The 20,549-nt window shown below is 40.1% G+C and overlaps 1 protein-coding gene across 2 annotated transcripts in view; it reads left to right on the forward strand.

Moving 5' to 3' along the window:
* PATL1 (PAT1 homolog 1, processing body mRNA decay factor) overlaps window positions 1-20,099 on the forward strand; it is a 35,362-nt gene extending 15,263 nt beyond the window's left edge. For both annotated transcript variants that reach the window (XM_002709181.6, XM_089308594.1), the window contains 11 exons: window positions 2,430-2,519; window positions 5,110-5,290; window positions 6,410-6,533; window positions 6,963-7,060; window positions 8,622-8,681; window positions 9,515-9,663; window positions 11,883-12,042; window positions 15,582-15,737; window positions 17,809-17,900; window positions 17,987-18,136; window positions 18,423-20,099. In XM_002709181.6, coding sequence (XP_002709227.1) covers window positions 2,430-2,519; window positions 5,110-5,290; window positions 6,410-6,533; window positions 6,963-7,060; window positions 8,622-8,681; window positions 9,515-9,663; window positions 11,883-12,042; window positions 15,582-15,737; window positions 17,809-17,900; window positions 17,987-18,136; window positions 18,423-18,444 — 1,282 coding nt within the window. In that variant the 3' untranslated portion in view covers window positions 18,445-20,099. The remainder of the gene's footprint in view (window positions 1-2,429; window positions 2,520-5,109; window positions 5,291-6,409; window positions 6,534-6,962; window positions 7,061-8,621; window positions 8,682-9,514; window positions 9,664-11,882; window positions 12,043-15,581; window positions 15,738-17,808; window positions 17,901-17,986; window positions 18,137-18,422) is intronic.
* The last annotated feature ends 450 nt before the right edge of the window (window positions 20,100-20,549 follow it).

The following is a 20,549-nucleotide window of genomic DNA, read 5'->3' on the forward strand; positions in this document are numbered from 1 at the left end:
GGTCTTGAAGTTGAAATATTTAGGGTAGACCAGCAGGCTGGAGGCTCAGGCAGGAATTCTCTTTTCAGTCTTGGGGCAGAATTGCTTCTCTGGGAAATTTTAGTTTTTATTTTAGGGCTGTTAACTGATTGAGACCCTCCCACACTGTCAAATTGAATCTTGTTTTCTTAAAGATAACTGATTATAAATCATGGGGCCAGTGCTGTGGCACAGTGGTTTAAAAGCCCTGTCCTGTAGCGCTGGCATCCCATATGGGCACCAGTTCCAGTCCTGGCTGCTCCACTTAAAGTCCAGCTCCCTGCTAATGACCCTAGAAAAGCAGGAGAGGATGGCCCAAGTCTTGCACCCACATGGGAGACCCAGAAGAAGCTCCTGGCTACTGGCTTCGGATCAGCTGAGCTCCAGCCGTTGTGGCCATTTGGGGAGTGAGCCAGTGGATGGAAGACCTATCTCTCTGTCTCTACCTCTCTAACTCTTTCAAATAAATTCTTTAAAAAAAAAAAAAAAAGTTAATTACATACAAAATAACTGAGACCCTCCTATATTATCAAATTGAATCTCATTTTCTTTTTTTTTTTTTTAAGATTGTTTATTTATTTATTTATTTGAAAGTCAGATACATATAGAGAGAAGGAGAGGCAGAGATAGAGGTCTTCCATCATCCACTGGTTCACTCCCCAATTGGCCGCAACAGCCAGAGCTGCTCCAGTCTGAAGCCAGGAGCCAGAAGCTTCCTCCAGGTCTCCCATGCAGGTACAGGGACCTAAGGACTGTGGGCCATTCTCTGCTGCTTTCCCAGGCCATAGCTGAGAGCTGGATCAGAAGTGGAGCAGTGCCCATATGGGATGCCAGCACTGCAGGCAGCAGCTTTACCTGCTACACCACAGCGCCGGCCCCAAATCTCATTTTTTTAAAGATAACTGATTATAAATGTTAATCACATACAAAATACTTTCACAGCAATATCTGAACTGGAGTTTTATCAAATAGCCAAAGACAAATAACCAAATACTATAACCTGTCCAAGTTGAAATATAAAATTGTCCCATATTTGTTTTCTATGTCATTCTCACATAGTGCATTTCTGTGTCATACTCACTGAGTACATTAATCTATTGAGAGACTTTTGTTAAATAAGAGCAAAAAATAATTGTAGGAAAAAAGCAATTATATTGCTTTACTGATAATTCAGTTGGATTTCATGATGATTATTTAAGAAATTGAGAACTAAGGCTTCAGGGAGGATATATTTTAAAAAATAGTCTATCTTTTGCTTCTACAAGGTCTCGTTAGAAAAGACTCTAGCAGAGGCCTGCGTTGTGGCACTGCCTTTGATGCCAACATATGCGCACCAGTTTGAGTCCTGGCTGCTCCACTTCCTATCCAGCTCCCTGCCAGTGTGCCTAGAAAAACAGCAGAAGATGGCACAAGTGCCTGGGCCCTGCCAGTGGAATGATACAGAAGATATGGAGATATGGAAGGAGTTCCAGGCTGTGGTCTGGCTCAGCTCTAGCTATGGTGACCACTGAGGCGTGATCCAGCAAATGGAAGATATTTCTCTCCCTCTTTTTTTTTTAAAGATTTATTTATTAATTTGAAAGTCAGAGTTACACAGGGAGAGAGGCAGAAAGAGAGGGATCTTCCATCCGATGGTTCATTCCCCAGATGGCCGCAATGGCCAGAGCTGAGCTGATCCAAAGCCAAGAGCCAGAAGCTTCTTCTGGGTCTCCCACATGGGTGCAGGGGCCCAAGGATTTGGGCCATCTTCTACTGCTTTCCCAGGCCATAGCAGAAAGCTGGATTGGAAGTGGAGCAGCCGGGTCTTGAACCAGTGCCCATATGAGATGCCAGCGCTTCAGGCTAGGGCAGTAACCCACTGAGCCATAGTGCAGGTCCCTCTCTCCCTCTCTTAACTGCCTTTCAAATAAAGTTAAAAAAAAAAAAAAAAAGAGAGAGAGAGAGACTGTAGAAGTCCCTTGGGTGAAACTATATGAAGTTATCCAGGACTGACTGATAATATTCTTTAAATGTCAATTCATCAAAGAAGGCATTGTGATGCATCAGGTTTAATCTCCCACCTGGGATATCCCATCCCATACCTGAGTGCCCAATATCAGTGCCTCCACTTCCAATCCAGCTCACGCTGAGGGTCAGTAGATAGTGATGGTTCAAGTGCTTGGGTCCCTGCTTCCCCTGGGGGAGATCCAGATGAAGTTCTAGGCTCCTGGTCTCATCCTGGCCCAGCCCCAGCTTTTGCAGGCATTTGAGAAGTGAACTAGCAGATGGGACGATCTTTCTGCCTCTTTCTTTGTGTGTCTCTGCCTTTCAATTAAGTAAATAAAAATTTGTTTCAAAGTGACTGAGCACCAGTGCTTGTTTCCCCAAATCATCAGAACAGAATTGAGAACCCTTTTTTCCACTGTTCTTAGATCTCAGGCCCCAATGTTTAGACCAGACACAACTCACCTTCATCCTCAGCACCGTCGACTCTTGCATCAGAGACAGCAACAGAACAGAAAGTAAGTACTCATCCTACTCCCTTATGATCTCTTAATTCAGCTTTTGATTTTCATACTGTTAACAAGATGCTAATAATTTAGTTTACTTTTGAAGTAAATGTACTATCTTTAGCTTATTTTGCTGGTAATGTCAAATCAGAAATGTTGTCATTTTATGTTTTTAATGCACCAGCCCAACTACCAGAATTAAAAGTTTCTTCTTAACTACCTTTTTATTTTAACCTTCTCAGATTAGAGATACTCCTAAAATATGGTGGCCAACCTTGCATTTGGATCTCATGTGAATTCAGTGGTCACTATTTTTGCCTGTAATTATCTAATCCTCATTTGACAAATAGAAACATGTCTTTATGTATGGGATCCCACCTTGGTACCACACACCATGGTAGGTTTTGGGGGTTAAAAGTAAAACAATGTACCCAATAAAAATGTACAACTAACTTTAATTTTTAAAGAAGATTTTTTAATATTTAGTGAGATGGAAGTGCTAACCGGACTTAATCTTCAAACATTGAATACATGTATTGAATTATCACACTGTGATCCATAAATATATATAATTAAAATAAATAAAAAGAACAAAACAGATAAAATCCCTACCTTAATGGAACTTATATTCTATAATCATCTATATTAAATAAAAAACCAAATATATTAGCTTTTCACTACTGCATTTAAATTGCCTGAATGGAGCTACTTAGAAAGGAAAGTTTATTTCAGCTTAGAATTTTGGAGGTTCACTGTCCAAGATCAGTAGCTGGCGAGGCTGGAGGATGAAGGAAGGGATTACGTGTTGAGCCAGGAAAGATGCTCAGCTGATATAATCAGCTCTTTTTCATAGGAAGTACTTCTTGAGGGCAATCCCCCAGTGACCAAAAGACCTTACCTTTGAGTTGCCTTCTAAATGCCTTATAGCAAATCTCCATCCTTAATTCAGTAACCATTAACATTAATCCGTTAAAATTAGAATAAGACTTTGGGGCCCAAGTGCCAATTCATGGACTTTTGGAAGACATCCAAACTATTATCCAAGCTGTAACATCAAAGATAACTGAGATGTCTTTAGCCTTCAAATTCTGTTTTTCTGCGAGTATGTGTGATTCCTTCTCACTTGCAGAAACATCCCAGAATATTTTTTGCGGGGGGGGAGGGGGTAGAATAAACTAGTATGAACCCTTAGTTAAACAAGACACAAAAACTAGGGGCTGGCACTAGGGCGCAGCGGGTTGAAGCCCTGGCCTGAAGCACCGGCATCCCAAATGGGCACTTGTTCTAGTCCCAGCTGCCCCTCTTCTGATCCAACTCTGCTATAGCCTGGGAAAGCAGCAGAAGATGGCCTAAGTCCTTGGGCCCCTGCACCCATGTGGGCGACCCGGAAGAAGCTCCTGGCTCCTGGCTTCGGATCGGCGCAGCTCTGGCCTTTGCGGCCATCTGGAGAGTGAACCAGATGGAAGACCTCTCTCTCTGTCTCTGCCTCTCTCTGTAACTCTGTCTTTCAAATAAATAAATCTTTAAAAAAAAAAAAAAAAGACAAAAAATACAAACCATAAAAAGAATTATGCATTTGACTGTTAAAATATTAAATTTCTATAAATGAACAGTACTGTAGACAAGTCATGAAACTCGCAATACAAGCAATCCCAGTGGTTCAAAAAATGAAAATACATCAGAAAAATGTAGATTAAAATTAAGTAACCAGTTAACTTCCTCAGACAGGTAAAACCTGAAGTGTTGCACCACTGTCAGTGTTGGCAAGGATGGAGCATACAGCTTATTGAGAGAGAATTTGACAGTAGAGAATAAGATTGAAAGTGTGAATATGCCTTACACTAGCAGTTCTATTTTTTGTTGTTTACCTGGTATATTATCAGTATGGTAAAATTATGAAAAACATAATATTGAATGAAGCAGAATTACATGTCTCAAATCAGATTTAAGGGCATGCAGAATAATACTGTGTAATATTTAAAGGTAGACACATACAATAAAAGTGTAAAACAGGATGCATGTCAGTAGAAAAGTGGTTCTTCTGTGAAGGAAGGGAAGCTGGAAACCAGGATCCAGAGAAGTACAAGAGGCCTTCAACTGTAAATGTAATTTTGTGTTGCTATAATAAATTATGAGCAAATTTTTTTTCACTACATCAAAATGGTGGGTAAATAAATACTTATTATTGTATATTCTGGACTTTTGTCTATATTTGAAATATTTCATTATTTTTAACAAGTTTTAAAAATGTGTATAAACTGTATAGTCAAACCAGGTGTAGGACTTTAGACAAGTTACCTGATCTTTCTTTGGCTCAGTTTGTTAAAGTGGACAAAAGAAAACTACTTCATAGGGCTATTGTGAGGCTTATACAAACATCTGTGGTGAAAGTGTTATGGTAAGATACTCAAATCTTGGTTTTATTTCCTTGATTATGTATTGCATAGCTGTTTCCTCTTAAATTCTATTGACTCAACCCTTTTTCATTATCTTTTAAACATAAGCTGAGAAGAATCTTTATTTGGCCTGATTTATTCCTCTGTTGTTAAAAGGCTTAATTAATGTGTCCACTTGGAGTGAGTATGACATGTTTGTTCTTCAGTCAGCATCGGAATCTTAATGGTGCAGGAGATAGAGGAAGTCATCGGAGCAGTCATCAGGATCATCTCCGAAAGGACCCCTATGCCAACCTCATGTTGCAGCGGGAAAAGGATTGGGTCTCCAAAATCCAGATGATGCAGCTGCAAAGCACTGATCCCTACCTAGATGATTTTTATTATCAGGTAAATACTCTGCTAATTTCAAGGATAATAATCTGCCCTCTTACATTGATGAGGGTGTTCATTTAAATATTGGTAGTTTCTTTTGAGGTAGTTTTCAGATGGGTGAAATTGACTAAGCAAATTCTGTCCTTTTCAAGTTGGAGACACTACTGTGCTATGTGACTTTGGATTCTTCCAAGTAGAGGCCCTCAGACCAATGTTTTCAATTCTTTTGGAGTCAATAATGTGGTTCTTTCTGTTAAAAATATTGATAGTCTGGAGCAGTGTTTAGCCTGCTGGTCAAAACACCCATATCCCACATTGCAACCACCCGAGTTCAGTTTCCTGCTCTGGCTCCTAACTCAAGCTCCCTCCCTGTGCTGACTTTCTGGAAGGTAATGGTAATACCTCAAATAACTGATTTCTTGCCTTCTAAACGGGAGATTTGGATGCATTCTTAGCTCTAGACTTCAGTCCAGGCCAAGCTTCAGCCATAGCAGGCATTTGGGGAGTGAACCTGGGTAAGAGTTTGCTCACCCACTTGCTCTCTGTCTCTCAAGTAACTTCTCAAGTAACTGTTGTTTTTGTTTTTGTTTTTGTTTTTGTTTTTTTTGCAAAAGAGGCCAGTGTTGTGGCACAGTGAGTTAAGTGGCTGCTTGCAATGCCAGCAACCCATTTTGGAGCACAAGCTGCTCTAGTTCCCATCCAGCTCCCTGCTAATGCATCTGTGAAAGCAGTGGAGGATGGCTCAAACACTCAGGCCCAGCCACCCACATTGGAGACCCAAATGGAGTTCCAGTCTCCTGGCTTGGACCTAAATCAGGCCTGACCACTTGGGGAATGGATCAGCAGATGGAAGACTTCTCTCCCTCTGTCTCTCCTTTCTCTCTCTCCCTTACTCTGTCAAATAAATAATTCTGTTTTTAATGGAAAAGAACACCGACAGGCTAATTTTAGAGATATTTCCATGGAAAACCTTTGTGAAGGGTAGAATATTTTAATAAAGTAAATTTCTAGCAGTCTTAACATTTCTAGAGTTCAAGTTTGTGTTACTGCCACTATCCAAATTAATTATTGAACGAAAAAACCAGCCATGTTTTGTGCTTGTGTTGCAACTACAATTACCTTCTCATGTGATAGAATTACTTTGAAAAACTGGAGAAGCTCTCAGCTGCTGAAGAAATACAAGGTGATGGCCCTAAAAAAGAACGCACCAAGCTTATCACTCCTCAGGTGGCCAAACTGGAGCATGCTTACAAACCTGGTAAGATCCTAATCCCCAGGCCTGTAAGAGAAATTTAAAATGCTATTGATGTGCTAAAATTGAGTCAGACATACATATAAACAGATCCAGATATTTGAAAATTACTTACAAAATACCATTGTCTTTAATAAATGCAAAGATCAGCCTTTGTTCAAGCATAGAATGCGTGGTGTGACAGAGGACCTTTCAGGCTCTTGAAATTTCAGAATTTTTTAAAACCTGTTACAATTTTCAGTATCACTCAAATAGGTAAAAGGGGAAGAAAGTACAATAGACTTTTATTGTGATAATTATTGCAACAAAGGATAGGTCAAATAATCTGCTTTTGTAGTATACTATGAATAAAGAACAGAGAAAAGTAAAGATCTTTGAATACTGCTTACTATATTGCTGAGTTTTTACTTTATTGAAAATTTTTTATTCTTACAGTGCAGTTTGAGGGCTCCTTGGGAAAGCTTACTGTCTCTAGTGTGAATAATCCTCGAAAAATGATCGATGCTGTTGTGACATCTCGGAGTGAAGATGATGTAAGTTTAAGCAAAATTGTATTTTTAAGAATGGGTGGGCCTTCACCACTTTTTTGGGGCTCACTGAAATGAGATCAGGCATGGTAGAATTGTTCATAGTCTAACCCAGAACTTCCGTCTGAAATGTTACAGCATTCTGGTTTTCCACAGATACGCTGATATTAGTACCTTCATTTCTAAGGCATCCAGACTGGGCCTGGGGTGGCAGGAGTCTCTGGACTAGATAATTTTTGGTTCAGACAGCATCTACAAGTATATTTCAAAAAGTTTATGAAAGGGGGCTAGCATTGTGGCACATAGGCTTAAGCTGTGGCTTGCAAGGCCAGCATCCTGTGTTGGAGTGCTTGGTTCAAGTCCTGGCTGCTCTGTTTCTGATGTAGCTTCTTGCTAATATGCCTGGGAAAGCTGTAGAAACAGTCCAAGTGCTTGGGCCCCTGGTACCCATGTGGGAAACGCAGGTGAAGTTTTGGGCTCCTGGCTTTGGCCTGGAAGATGGATCTCTCTCTCCTCCTTCCCTGCTTTCCTCTCCCTCCTTCTATGTCACTCTGCCTTTCCAATAAATAAATAAAATACTTAAAGTTTGTGGAGGGGTCATAGCAGTTAAAATGCCACTTGGAATGCCCACCTGTCATTGGAGTGCCGGAGTTCACATTACAGCCCCACTTGTAATTCCAGCTTCTTGCTGATGGGCACCTGAGAGGCATCAGATGATAGTTGAGTCTCTGCCACTACTTTGGAAGACCTGGATTTGCACCTGGCTTTGGCCATGGCCCAGCCCCAGCTATTACAGGCATTTGGGAAGTCTGTCTGTTTCTCTTTATACCTTTCAAATGTGTAATAATTAAAAGTATAAATTTAAGACACCTTGTGAGAAAGAAAGGTATGTTTATTTTGGTACAAAACTTTTAAATTCATATATATCATATTTACTCCAGCTTACTGATTTAAAAAATTACTGTTGGTGCTAGCACTATGGTGTAAGCAGCTGTCTGCAGCACCAGTATCCCATATGGGCGCCAGCCTGGCTACTCCACTTCCAATCCAGCTCCCAGCTAATGTGCCTAGGGAAGCAGCGGAAGATGGCCCAAGTGCTTGGACCCCTGCACTTATGTAGGAGACCCTGATGAAGCTCCTGGCTTCAGCCTGGTCCAGCCCTGGTCATTGCAACCATTTGGGGAGTGAACCAGAGAATGGAAGGTCTCTCCTTTCTCTGTCTGTCTGTCTCTCACTTTCACTCTAACTCTGACTTTTCAAATAAATAAATAAATAAACCTTTTTTTAAAATTTACTGTTTTCTATGTGTTGAAGATTTTCCTATATCTTTATATGCTGCTGTATTCTATAATTATCATTTACCTATCTATGAATTCAGTTTAATAGTTTGTGGTTTGATTTAGTAAACTTTCCTTTGTCTACACTAGTATTGTTTTAGGTTATTAACTCTCAGAGAGTTAAGATTCTTTTCTCAAGTATTTTCACAAATGAATCTAGAAATGCACACTTCATCATTTTTTTTAACAGAGATAAAGAGTTCACATTGAATAGTCTTCATCTTTTTTAGGAGACAAAAGAAAAACAGGTTCGAGACAAAAGAAGAAAAACCCTTGTTATAATTGAAAAAGTAAGTTTTAAATTTGTTGAAGTAGTTAGTTTCAGATAAGTGTCAAACGTATATGTACACAAGAAGTGGAAGCAATTGGTATTTGATTTTCATTAGTGAATGTATCTAAGTGCCTGTCTGTAGCACAGCACTCTAGAAAGGATTGTGATACACCTCACCTTGGGCGTCATGGAAAGAACACTGTAGTTAAAGTTAAAAGTACTGGGCATTTGTCCAAGCTTGTTCAGTTATAGCTGAATAGCTTTGTGCAGGTTATTTTCTAAGCCTGATAGAATGAGGAGAAAGATTAAATTGTTTCGTGTATGGATTAATTAGGTCAAGTCAGTTCACAGATATTCATTGGGTACTCCCTGGGTGATGGGTTGTATTCTGAGTTCTCAGGGTAATCAGATATATATAGGAAATTGGTTTGTAAAGTATAAATACAATGGCACAAAGCCATAGAGCAGAGTGGTTAAGAGCATAGAGTCCAGAACCAGGCTACCATGCCTGTCATTTCCATTCCTGACTTTGGCAAGTTATTTAACCTTTGTCTGCTGCCCTGAATTTCTTCATCTGTAAAAAAATGAGATGATACTGTTTTTCTCATTGGGTAGTGCTAAGTTTAATTATTTTACTACCTTTACTTGCTAGATGACGATCAGGGAGGAGTAAAGAATGATGTTTGAGGAACTTTTTAAGTCATTTCAGTGTTTGACTTTTTTTTTTTTTTTTATCTCTCTCTCGAGTTTTCACTCTTTTGTCTCTATCTGATAATCCTAAACTGGGAAGTTCTTTAATGCTCTGTGATCCTGACCTAGCCTGTGTTTGGCCTGCTTTTGTCTCTTCCTTAGACCTATAGCTTACTCCTTGATGTGGAGGATTATGAGAGACGTTACCTCTTAAGTCTAGAAGAAGAGCGACCTGCCCTGATGGAGGAAAGAAAGCACAAAATTTGTAGCATGTATGACAACTTAAGGGGGAAATTGCCTGGACAAGAGAGGTAAGCATTGTGTACTTTGAGGAAATCAGGAGACTAGCTAGACTCTCCTGAATTTTATATTTCTTCCTTTTCCTACCATAATTGTAGGTTCAGGATCTATTCTTTTGATCTAACTCAAATTCCACTTCATATAAAACCATTTCTTAATAATTTCCAGTCACAAAAATACTCTGTATTCTGAATGTATTTATTATTTAGCAAATACATGTTTAATGTTTACTAAAGACTATGCTAAGTTTTGGAGGTACAGTAAAGAACATTAATTGGGCTTTTATTTTTTTATTTTTTTTTTTTTTTGACAGGCAGAGTGGACAGTGAGAGAGACAGAGAGAGAAAGGTCTTCCTTTTGCCGCTGGTTCACCCTCCAATGGCCGCCGCTGCAGCCGGCGCACCGCGCTGATCCTGGCAGGAGCCAGGATCCAGGTGCTTTTCCTGGTCTCCCATGGGGTGCAGGGCCCAAGCACCTGGGCCATCCTCCACTGCACTCCCTGGCCATAGCAGAGAGCTGGCCTGGAAGAGGGGCAACCGGGACAGAATCCGGCGCCCCAACCGGGACTAGAACCCGGTGTGCCGGCGCCGCCAGGTGGAGGATTAGCCTATTGAGCCACGGCGCCGGCTCGGGCTTTTATTTTTTAACCAGATTGTATTCTGGTTCGTGATTACTGACATGTCCAGCCTTCTAATTTTATGTAGTTGCTTTTCTGCTAATATAGGAAGTGTAAATATTTCTAGTTCCTTGAGATTCCCATAGAATATTTATATGCTATATACTAGTCAATTTTCCAATGAATACTAAGCTCTTCTCTGTCTCTCTTTATTATCTCCCATTATCTGAAAAAGACTCTTGTTAATAATAAATATTCTGTGAATACCAAATACTTGTTTGCTGAATGCAAGCAGACTTCATCTCCTAATGGCTCCCACTCCCTTTGCCCTTTCGAAGAGACTGCTTTTAATCTAGGGCAAAGAATAACAAATACTTTCTTTTCAGCACATCTTTTTTGGAGTTGGGCTAATGGCACTGGTTGAATAAATGTGGTTTATCCACGTATTAGGGATGTTATGTAGTTTAAAGTTACGAAGTTTAAAATGTATAGGAGATGAAATATTTTTATTGACATGGAAAAGTGTTCCCAAGAATTTGAGAGAGAAAGTTATTACAAATGCCTATGAATTCCATGGGCCCATTTCTTCATGAAATAATAAAAATACATATACGATACATAGCGAAAAGGTTCTTCAAAATAGTAACAGCAAAATTAACTTTGATATAATGAATGTTTTTATTTTCCTTTGGCTTATATATATTTTCAGATGTTGTTCTGTTAACCATTGTGATACTTGTGTGGTTACTTAAAGCTAATAAAGCAAATTAATGCATATAGTTTGACCAACTTTTTTAAGATTATTTGAAAAGCAGAGTTACAGAGAGGCAGAGGCAGAGAGAGAGGTCTTCCATCTGCTAGTTTACTCCCCAAATGGTTGAAATGGTTGGAGCTGTGCCAATCTGAAGCCAGGAGCCTGGAGCCTTCTCTGGAAGGCTCTGGAAGTCGAGTGCAGGGGCCCAAGGACAGCTTCCTCAGGCCATAGCAGAGAGCTGGATCAGAAGTCGAGCAGCCAGGATTTGAACCAGTGCCCATATGGGATGCCAGTGCCACAGTGCCGGCCCCTAATGTAAACTTTTTGAAATGATAATTTTCTACATTTATGAAAAAAAAGTATTCTTTTTGTAAGATTTTTATTTATTTATTTGAGAGGTAGAGTTACAGACAGAGGGAGAGATAGAGACAAAGGTCTTCCATCTGCTGGTTCACTCTCCAAATGGCCACGATGGCTGGAGCTGGGCCGATCTGAAGAGCCAGGAGCTTCTTCAGGTTTCCCACGTGGGTTCAGGGGCCCAAGCACTTGGGCCATCCTCCACTGCTTCCCTAGGCCATTAGCAATGAACAGAGCCAGAAGAGGATTATCTGGGGCTCGAACTGATGCCCACATGGGATGTCAATGCCACAACCAGAGGCTTAACTCACTACTCTACTGTGCTGGCCCCAAACATTTACTTTTTATGTTTTGAGAGTTGGAGAAGTAATTCTCACTATTTAGCACTATAGATTGCTGTGAAAATAAATGCAGTATGTTCATACAGTAACAACTAAGCAAGACAAAATGAGAGTTTGTTATATGTTCTTGCTGACCTGGTTGGTATTTTTCTTCTTGTGCAGGCCAAGTGATGACCACTTTGTACAGATTATGTGTATCCGAAAAGGGAAGAGAATGGTTGCCCGCATTCTTCCCTTCCTCTCCACAGAGCAAGCAGCTGACATTCTCATGACTACAGCCAGGAACCTCCCTTTCCTTATCAAGAAGGATGCACAAGATGAGGTGATCCACCATGAGGGACTTGTTGCCTTTAGGTCTTTAGTTGTTAAGATTTCTAGAATCCAGATTTCTTTTCCTCTCCGCCCTTTGTGTTGTTTTCTCTGACTTTTGGTAGTATGGTTTGATTTTTTTTTTTTAAGATTTATTTATTTATTTATGTGAGAGGTAGAGTTACAGACAGGGAGAGACAAAGAGAAAGGTCTTCCATCTGCTGGTTTACTCCCCAAATGGCTGCAATGACCAAAGCTAGGCCAATCCCAAGCCAGGAGCTTCTTCCAGGTCTCCCATGTGGGTACCAGGGGCTAAGCACTTGGGCCATCTTCTGCTTTCCTAGGCCATACCAGAGAGCTGCATTGGAAGAGGAGTAGCCAGGTTATAAACTGGCGCCCATGTGGGATGCCAGTGCTGCTCACAGAGGCTTTAGCCCACTATGCCAGAGCGCCAGCCCCTGATTTGATTAAAGCAGAATCTTGAGTACTCCAGACCCATATTTCTAAGCACATATTTGATATATGGACCATGTTTCTAAACATGAAGAAAACAACAATTCCATCTTACTTGATGGAACTGTGAAGATGTGGTCTGTATCTTTATTACTTGGGAATTAAATAATTTAGCACTACCCTTTTACTGACTTAGAATTTACAAGGAGGAGGGCTTTTGTGTCTTTAACAAGCTCCCAGCTGAATCTGACACCCACTGAAGTTGAAAATTTCTAGTCTTATTACTTTGCTAGCTATAAAGTATCACTCATTGGACTGTTATCAGTAGTTTAACATTAACTGGTAGACTTAAATGGGGTCCCACAGAAATCAAGCCAGTGCTTTTAAATAATTTTTGTTGTAATCTAAATTTGAAACATTATCATCAAGTTTATAAGTTAATTCTTGGTTAGAGTTTCTGTTTATCGCTGTCAAAGCACTTGACAGATTTGCAAAATTTTCACTGATCTTAGAAAATTTAAAACAAGTTGTTAAAGAGTATGAGAGAGGATTAATATTAATGATTGTGAGATTCAGAGTAATAAAATGTATTAGTGGACCTGTTGGAGTAGGCAACAGGTTGAATCGTAACTGAGTAGTTTGTCCCCAGAAAACAAGTGATGTCAGGATACGCTATAAGTGAAAAGCCATGAAAGAGTTTGAAAGTATTCTTAGACCCTTGAAATTTTACCATCTGCAGAAATAAATGAGAAATTTAGGTCTCATCATGGGAAAAAATAAAGTAGGATGAGACACTGCATTTTTTAAAGATTCCAAGAATTAAAAATGGATTGGAGGAAAGTTTAAGAACTTGAATAAGAGACGACCAAACCAAAAAGTAACAGCTACTTAGAGTACATAAATTGTAGGCAATGAGGCATTTGTTCATCATTATCTCACAGGAACTCATAAATGAAAACCAGACTGGGCATGCTTTGTTCATTCAGCAAATATTTATTGAATATTTCTCTGTACCAGATACTCTTTCATATCCTAGAAATACAGCACCTCATTCTAGATGCCAGGAGCTAGTAATACAAAAATGCATGCCTTCATGGAGTTTCTCAGCCAATGAGAAACAATTGGTTAAAGTAGTAGTAATTCCAGTTCTGAGGCATAAACTGTACAAAATAATCCTGGAATATCTCATTCTAGGAAGCTAATAGATTACTGAGGACCAGTCCAAAGGGTGCATAGATAATCTTGAAGAGGCTCCCGTTAGCCAAAAGTGTGATGATTTGTGTCAGAAGGAAAAAGTAAAGCAGTGGATTAGAATATATCAAATATATTTAACGAGTTCATAATTATACCGAAAACACATTGAACACCTTTGGAGTTCAACTCATTATTCTGAAAATTGGTAAACAAAGGAAAAGATAGAGGCATTAATCTATCCAGCCTTTCTAATTCAACTAAATGGCATGGTTACCAGAGAGTTGATAATACACAAAGAGTCCTTTATAGAAGAATTTAGCTAATAAATGCAAAAGAAGGGATCAAATTAGAAAGTGGCCATTTTGTGTGCCCTAATATAAGGGCAACCAGTCAATCTGGACAGTGATCATTTCTCATTGCTGATAGCTTTAGGTAAAAAACAGATGGAGAACTATACAGTGGTTGGAGCAGGCTGATAATAACTGAACCCACACTAATGCAGTCATCACTACTAAATGGCACAGCCAAGCACTGTGTGCTTCTGAGTGATGGGATGTAACAGAAAGCACACAGCTGTACCCAGGAAATTTTTTTCGATGCCCCTGCCACCACCAGTACCAACACCACCTCTACTCCCCATACCCCTGCAGTGAGCCTGAATCTAATCAGACCTGCAATTCTGTCAATTTATAGGGGGAAAGTATAGCAGAACCTGTTAAGTGACACCATGGAGATGCAATTAGCCCCGTCCAAACTATGGGATAAATGCAAAAAATACAAATGATAAAGGGAGCTGGGCAGTGGTACAGAAACTATTACAGATTTTAAAAGACTTATCAGCCAAATACAGTGTATGAATCTTGATTGAGTCATGATTAGAACACATTGGCTGCTAAAAGAGACTTTTGGGGCAATTGGAAAAATCTGAATTTTGAGTACATGTTAGATGATACTAAATTTGCTAATTTTGTTACGTGTGATTTTGTGAAAAAAAGTTATAGAGATGCAAACAAGTACTTTTAGAGGAAATGATGTGATAGCAATTTAATAAGTTTGGCAAAATGTTGATTTGAAGTAGGTGGGGGGTACATGAACTTCCTCATACTGTTCTTTGTGTTTTTGTATATTTTGTAAAATTACCATAAGCTTTTTATTTAAAGTAATAGGCCACCCAAAAAAGGTCTACTTTGAGTTCGTGGAAGCACTGTTGATTTTATGTTTTATAACTCAGTTTTTCTGTATTTTAACTTTTCATTCTGGGCCACTTGGCAAAAGGAATGGATCACTAGAAGGTTAGAATTTGACAGACTTGGGTTTTGTTTCTGGCTACTTGCTATGTAACTGAACACTAAGTTTCTGATCACTTAGCTTCTCTAATTGTGAGAATTGGCTAATCATCCATTTTCTCAATGAGCTAGGTAAGATATAATTAAGTCTGAAAATACTTATCACTAATTCTGGAACACTCTGAATTTATTCTGTCATACAGTGTTTCTCACGATGTATTGAAATACCAAGTCTTTCCTACTTTACTGTAGATCTCTGAGGGTCTGTGTTCTGTTTACCATTTGTTATTAGCTTCCAGTGCCTGGTACTTTGTAAGGCATTTAAATATTTGTGGAATAAGTTAAAATAGTGTTTTAGCATGAATCTTCATATGTATTAAAAAGTGATTTTATATCTTTGATTCATGCGTGTCTTGGCATTTCCATTGCAAATATAGAGATTTAAAAGTTTCCAGTTGATATCTTTGAACCCATTGTTAAGTTTCTAGTCATATCTGCTAAAATTGTCACCTTTTCCTTAAATATTATCCAAGGTGACAGCTGCAACCATTGTTGAATGGGGGTAGGCAGGCAGTTGGTCACAGCTGCCAGGATATAATGCTTTGTTTGTATTTTGTAGGTGCTGCCCTGCTTACTGAGTCCCTTCTCTCTCCTCCTCTATCATCTGCCATCAGTGACCGTCACCAGCCTTCTGCAGCAGCTAATGAACCTACCTCAAAGTGCACCTGCACCAGCACCCTCCAACCCTCACCTCACTGCTGTGCTCCAGAACAAGGTAGTGTTTTCCTCTTATATTACTGAACTATATAGCTATCTGAGTTTAAATTACAGGTAAAAAGAGTGTCTGCTATGGCTGGGTAATTGGAACCAAAGGCTTCTTTCTGTCAGGAGTTATATTAAGCTCTTAGTAACAGGCTAGAAATATAATTTTATGTATTTCATGTGAAATACATCTGGTATAGTAGCTCAGGATGTGTCATCGGGGATCCAGTTTTTCTTCCTTGTCCTTCTTTGTAACATTTGCTGAGGTAAACTCCAGAAGGTGGGTTGGAGTCCCAGGATACTTCAGCTCCCTTTCAAAAAAGACCCATTGTAGTTGTGATGTACACGATAAATGAATATTGGTGTCACTGTTTGCATTTTCAACCTAGCCCATTGAGACTGTTTCCTGTTTTTACTCCTGAGTAAAAATTTTGTACAGTTGAGTCTCTAACGTATGTTGTTGAGTTTTAGTAGCCCTACATCTATTTATCCTTTTTCTCTTTTAGACTCCTGTTAACAACCTCTGTTTCTGGGTAAAACTGTCTTTTTATAAGGATGTTTTTTAAAGATTTATTTATTTATTTATTTATGTGAAAGTTAGAGTTACACAGAGAGAAGTCTTCCATCCACTGGTTCACTCCTCAGATGGCCACAAGGGCCAGAGCTGCGCTGATCCGCAGCCAGGAGCCAGAAGCTTCTTCCAGGTCTCCCACGCGGGTGCAGGGGCCCAAGGATTTGGGCCATCTTCTACTGTTTTCTCAGGCCATAGCAGAGAGCTGGATCGGAAGTGGAGCATCTGGGACTCAAACCGATGCCCATATCAGATGCCGGCACTTCAGGCCAGCACGTTAACCTGCTGGGCCACAGCGCTGGCCCCAAGGATTTTTTTTTCTTTAAAACCTAATCAGAGCCGGCGCCGTGGCTCAATAGGCTAATCCTCCACCTGGCGGCGCCGGCACACCGGGTTCTAGTCCCGGTTGGGGCGCCGGATTCTGTCCCGGTTGCCCCTCTTCCAGGCCAGCTCTCTGCTATGGCCAGGGAGTGCAGTGGAGGATGGCCCAGGTGCTTGGGCCCTGCACCCCATGGGAGACCAGGAAAAGCACCTGGATCCTGGCTCCTGCCATCGGATCAGCGCGGTGCGCCGGCTGCAGCGGCGGCCATTGGAGGGTGAACCAACGGCAAAGGAAGACCTTTCTCTCTGTCTCTCTCTCACTGTCCACTCTGCCTGTCAAAAAAAAAAAAAAAAAAGATTGGCAATTAAAAAAAAAAAAACCTAATCAATCACCCTTTGTACAGTTTCCTAAGTTGTTGGTGGTTTTTTGGTTATTTTTGTTTTTGCTTTTTTTTTAAGATTTGTTTTATTTATTTGAAAGACAGAGTTAAAGAGTTTCCATCTGCTGATTTATTTCCCAAATGGCTGCAACAGCCAGGGCTGGGTCAGACCAAAGCCAAGAGCTTCTGGGTCTTCCACGTGGGTACAGGGGCCAAGAACTTGAGCCATCTTCAACTGCTTTCCCAGACACATTAGTAGGGAGCTGTATCTGCAGTGGTACAGCTGGGACTCAAACTGGCATCCATATGAGATGCTGGCATCACAGGTTGTCAGTTTACCCACTACACCACAACACTGGCCCCTTAACACCATTTTTATTTGTTCAGAACATCTTAACTCTGATTTTTTTTTTCTTTTTGTTTACATGAATTTTAATTTTCTGTAGCAAACTTAGTCTGAGTTTGACTTTCCTGTTTAATCCATTTTGGTTCCTAGTGGGAGGAGGGGAAGAAGCCAATTCTCATATTATGGCAGGGAAAAGTCATCTTTTCCTCTCAGGGTGGGCAGCAGAGAGGACTGCTGAACATTGACATTCCATTGCCAAGGCTAAGTTCTGGCACCACTGCCAGAAGTGAAGCCTGGAGAGACAGCCTCTCCACTCAGAGTTGTCTGCTCTTTGCCTGGTTTCGCGGAGAAGCCCAGCATTGAGTTTATTTGATAGTGCAGCTCCCATCAGACATCAGGACCCTTCCACAGTGGTGAAGGATGTTTAGCTCTACTGTTGAGTTTGATTCCCTGTCTCTTTTTCTAGTTTGGCCTATCATTGCTCCTCATCCTTCTGAGCCGTGGGGAAGACCTACAGAATTCAGACCCTGCTGTAGAATCAACGCAGAATAACCAGTGGTCAGTATGAAGTGGTTTCTTCTTGAAGTTTAGGTTCTTTCAGATAATCTGGTTTTTTTCTCATAGTGTTATGGGTTTTCCCTCAGGACTGAAGTGATGTTCATGGCAACACGAGAACTCCTCCGGATTCCCCAAGCAGCCCTGGCCAAGCCGATCTCTATGCCCACAAACCTAGTGTCCCTCTTTTCTCGCTATGTTGACCGGCAGAAACTGAATTTGCTGGAGACAAAACTGCAGTAAGTTTGAAACAAGAAAGTTCCTGTCTTGCTACAGTTGGCACTTTAGAAGTTATGATGGGGGGGAAGGGGCCAAAACTGAATTTGGTGGAAGATGTTAAAGACTTTTACTAAATATGTATCTACTAGTTGTAAAGATATTGGGTACCACAGTGCCCTCACAGAAGTTGACTACAATACTAAATTGTGGGTATTATGTTATGAGAATGTAATTTTAATGCAAAGATTGCCTTCTGTTTTAAGTTATTTATACAAACAAGTTTCCTTTCTCTCTTTATACCCTTAGGCTAGTTCAGGGGATACGATAAAAGATCTCCAAATGTGTCCTGTACCTCCTTGTGGCTGCCACCTGCACTGCTGCCATCAACCAATGGAGTGTTTTTAATGAGGGAGGGAAGGTAGCTTATTGCCCAAAGCAAAGTCTTGTGGGATCAACTCCTGGTTGCAGGGGTTGTTTCCATGTGCCAGGTAGTTTCCCACTGCTCTGTGAAATTTGGCTGGGTGATACTTCTGCTGGTTTCTTCTTTACCTTCTGTGTTACAATTCTGCATGTCCTCCTTTTACTCAATTCTCAATTTTGCATTTTCTTTGCCCTAGAGACACAAATATAATATCTCCCTTTTTCCCAACATCACTACTACAATTCAAAGTAGATTATAGCCTACCAAAGGATTCCTTCCCTCATCCTAGTCAAATCTCTTTTCATTGTCCCATATTAATATGACTATAGGAAAACCAAGTAGAAATCAAAACATAGAAATATATATATACATAAACTTACCCCTAAACATGCATTAATATGGTCTCCAGAGGGTCCTTAAAGAATCAGTTTTAGATTGAAAAATATTTAATTGACACATACTTCTAAACACAAAACCAGCTGACGTATTTTTAATCTATTTCTATTCCCTCTTTTAATTAATTTTATGGGTTCTGTTGGTTTCCATAAATACAGGGTTGTAGCATGTTTAATAAAATCAGAATTCTTAATTGGCTGATGCCAACCTCTAGGCTGAGAAGTCCTTTTTCTCCTCCCACCTTTATTTCCTTTGTTTGGTCCTCTTTAATGGAAACAGCACACGGTTAAGCCTTTTTCTTGCTACAACTTACAGCATACTTGAGCCTGTCCCCTCAGGTGCATTCAAGATCACCAAGATGATCCTAACTTAAACCTGCTTCTGCAGTGTAGCTTTTTGCACACTCACCCTGTCTTCCTGAGACTACTTCTGTAAGCCATGCTTTTACTTTTCTTCCCCATTTTCAGTTGATGCCATGGGAGAAAACCTCAAATGTAACCATGGAAGCTAAGTTTTACCTGTATGCTCTTCAGTTTCCTCCACACGATGGGCAGACCTGCTGTCCTCGCTATTCCATCTCACCCAAGTCCCATTCCAAGGCAGCCAGGGGCCTGGGTTTGAATAATAGCAGTGAGGGTCTTCCATGATCTTTCTCACTTACCTACCCCTCTCCTATTCAGCAATCAACCAGGATAAAGAGTTTTGGTCCCTAGTGATTATTAGCCCTGAAGAAAACTAAAACATTAATTCTAATTACCATTCTGATCTACTTTCTGCTGTTCTTACTTTTTCGAATGTAGTAGGAGGGACAGGCTATGACATTTAAAGAGAATAAGTATTTTGCACATACATGTATTGTACAACAGTAAAATCCTCCATTATAGCCAGCTGCCCCTGTTCTCCATCTCCATTTTTCCCCTTCTGAAGCTCCAGGCTCCACCAGCTGTTCCCCAGTGACATTACCTAGACTTCTTCCACATTGTCTGAACCTTGCCGTTAGGCGCCTTTCCTACCTTCCCTTCACACTGATCAAGTGAATACTTGATTATTATTTCTTCCTTACCGTGCTTTATCTTTTTTGTTTGGTTCTAATTAAAGTAAAAGTTTCTAAATTTACATTTTTATAGGGTATTGTAAATAAAAACAAATTGTATACTTGAAGAAAATGTGTGCCTGCGTTTCTACTTTTATTTTTTACTTCTGACAATGATTTGTAATGTGTTTCTAGCATATTTGGATACAGACTGGAAAGCTTCTTGATACTGAAGATTGATAAAGATATTATCACTTAGTGTTTTACTTTTTATTTTTGTTATAAGGAAGACATAAATATTATGTCTAAAACCTGAGATGCTTTTCTTTCCCTCCTCCACCCCGTTTTTTGGTGTTTTTTTTTTTTTTTTTTTTTTTTTTTCCTTTTTAACAGATAGAGAAATCCCATATCCACCTGTTCACTCCCTAAATGCCCACAACAGCCAGGGCTAGGCCGGGCCAGAATTAGGAGCCAGGAACTCAGTCTGAGTCTCCCGATGTGGCTGGCAAGTTCGCAAGTACTTGAGCCCTCACCTGATGCTTCCCAGGGTATACATTAGCAGGAAGCTGGAATTGCAAATAGA

The sequence above is a fragment of the Oryctolagus cuniculus genome, chromosome 1 (genome assembly GCF_051225735.1).
Source record: "Oryctolagus cuniculus isolate XC-2025 breed Fujian yellow rabbit chromosome 1, ASM5122573v1, whole genome shotgun sequence".
NCBI classification, from domain to species: domain Eukaryota; kingdom Metazoa; phylum Chordata; class Mammalia; order Lagomorpha; family Leporidae; genus Oryctolagus; species Oryctolagus cuniculus.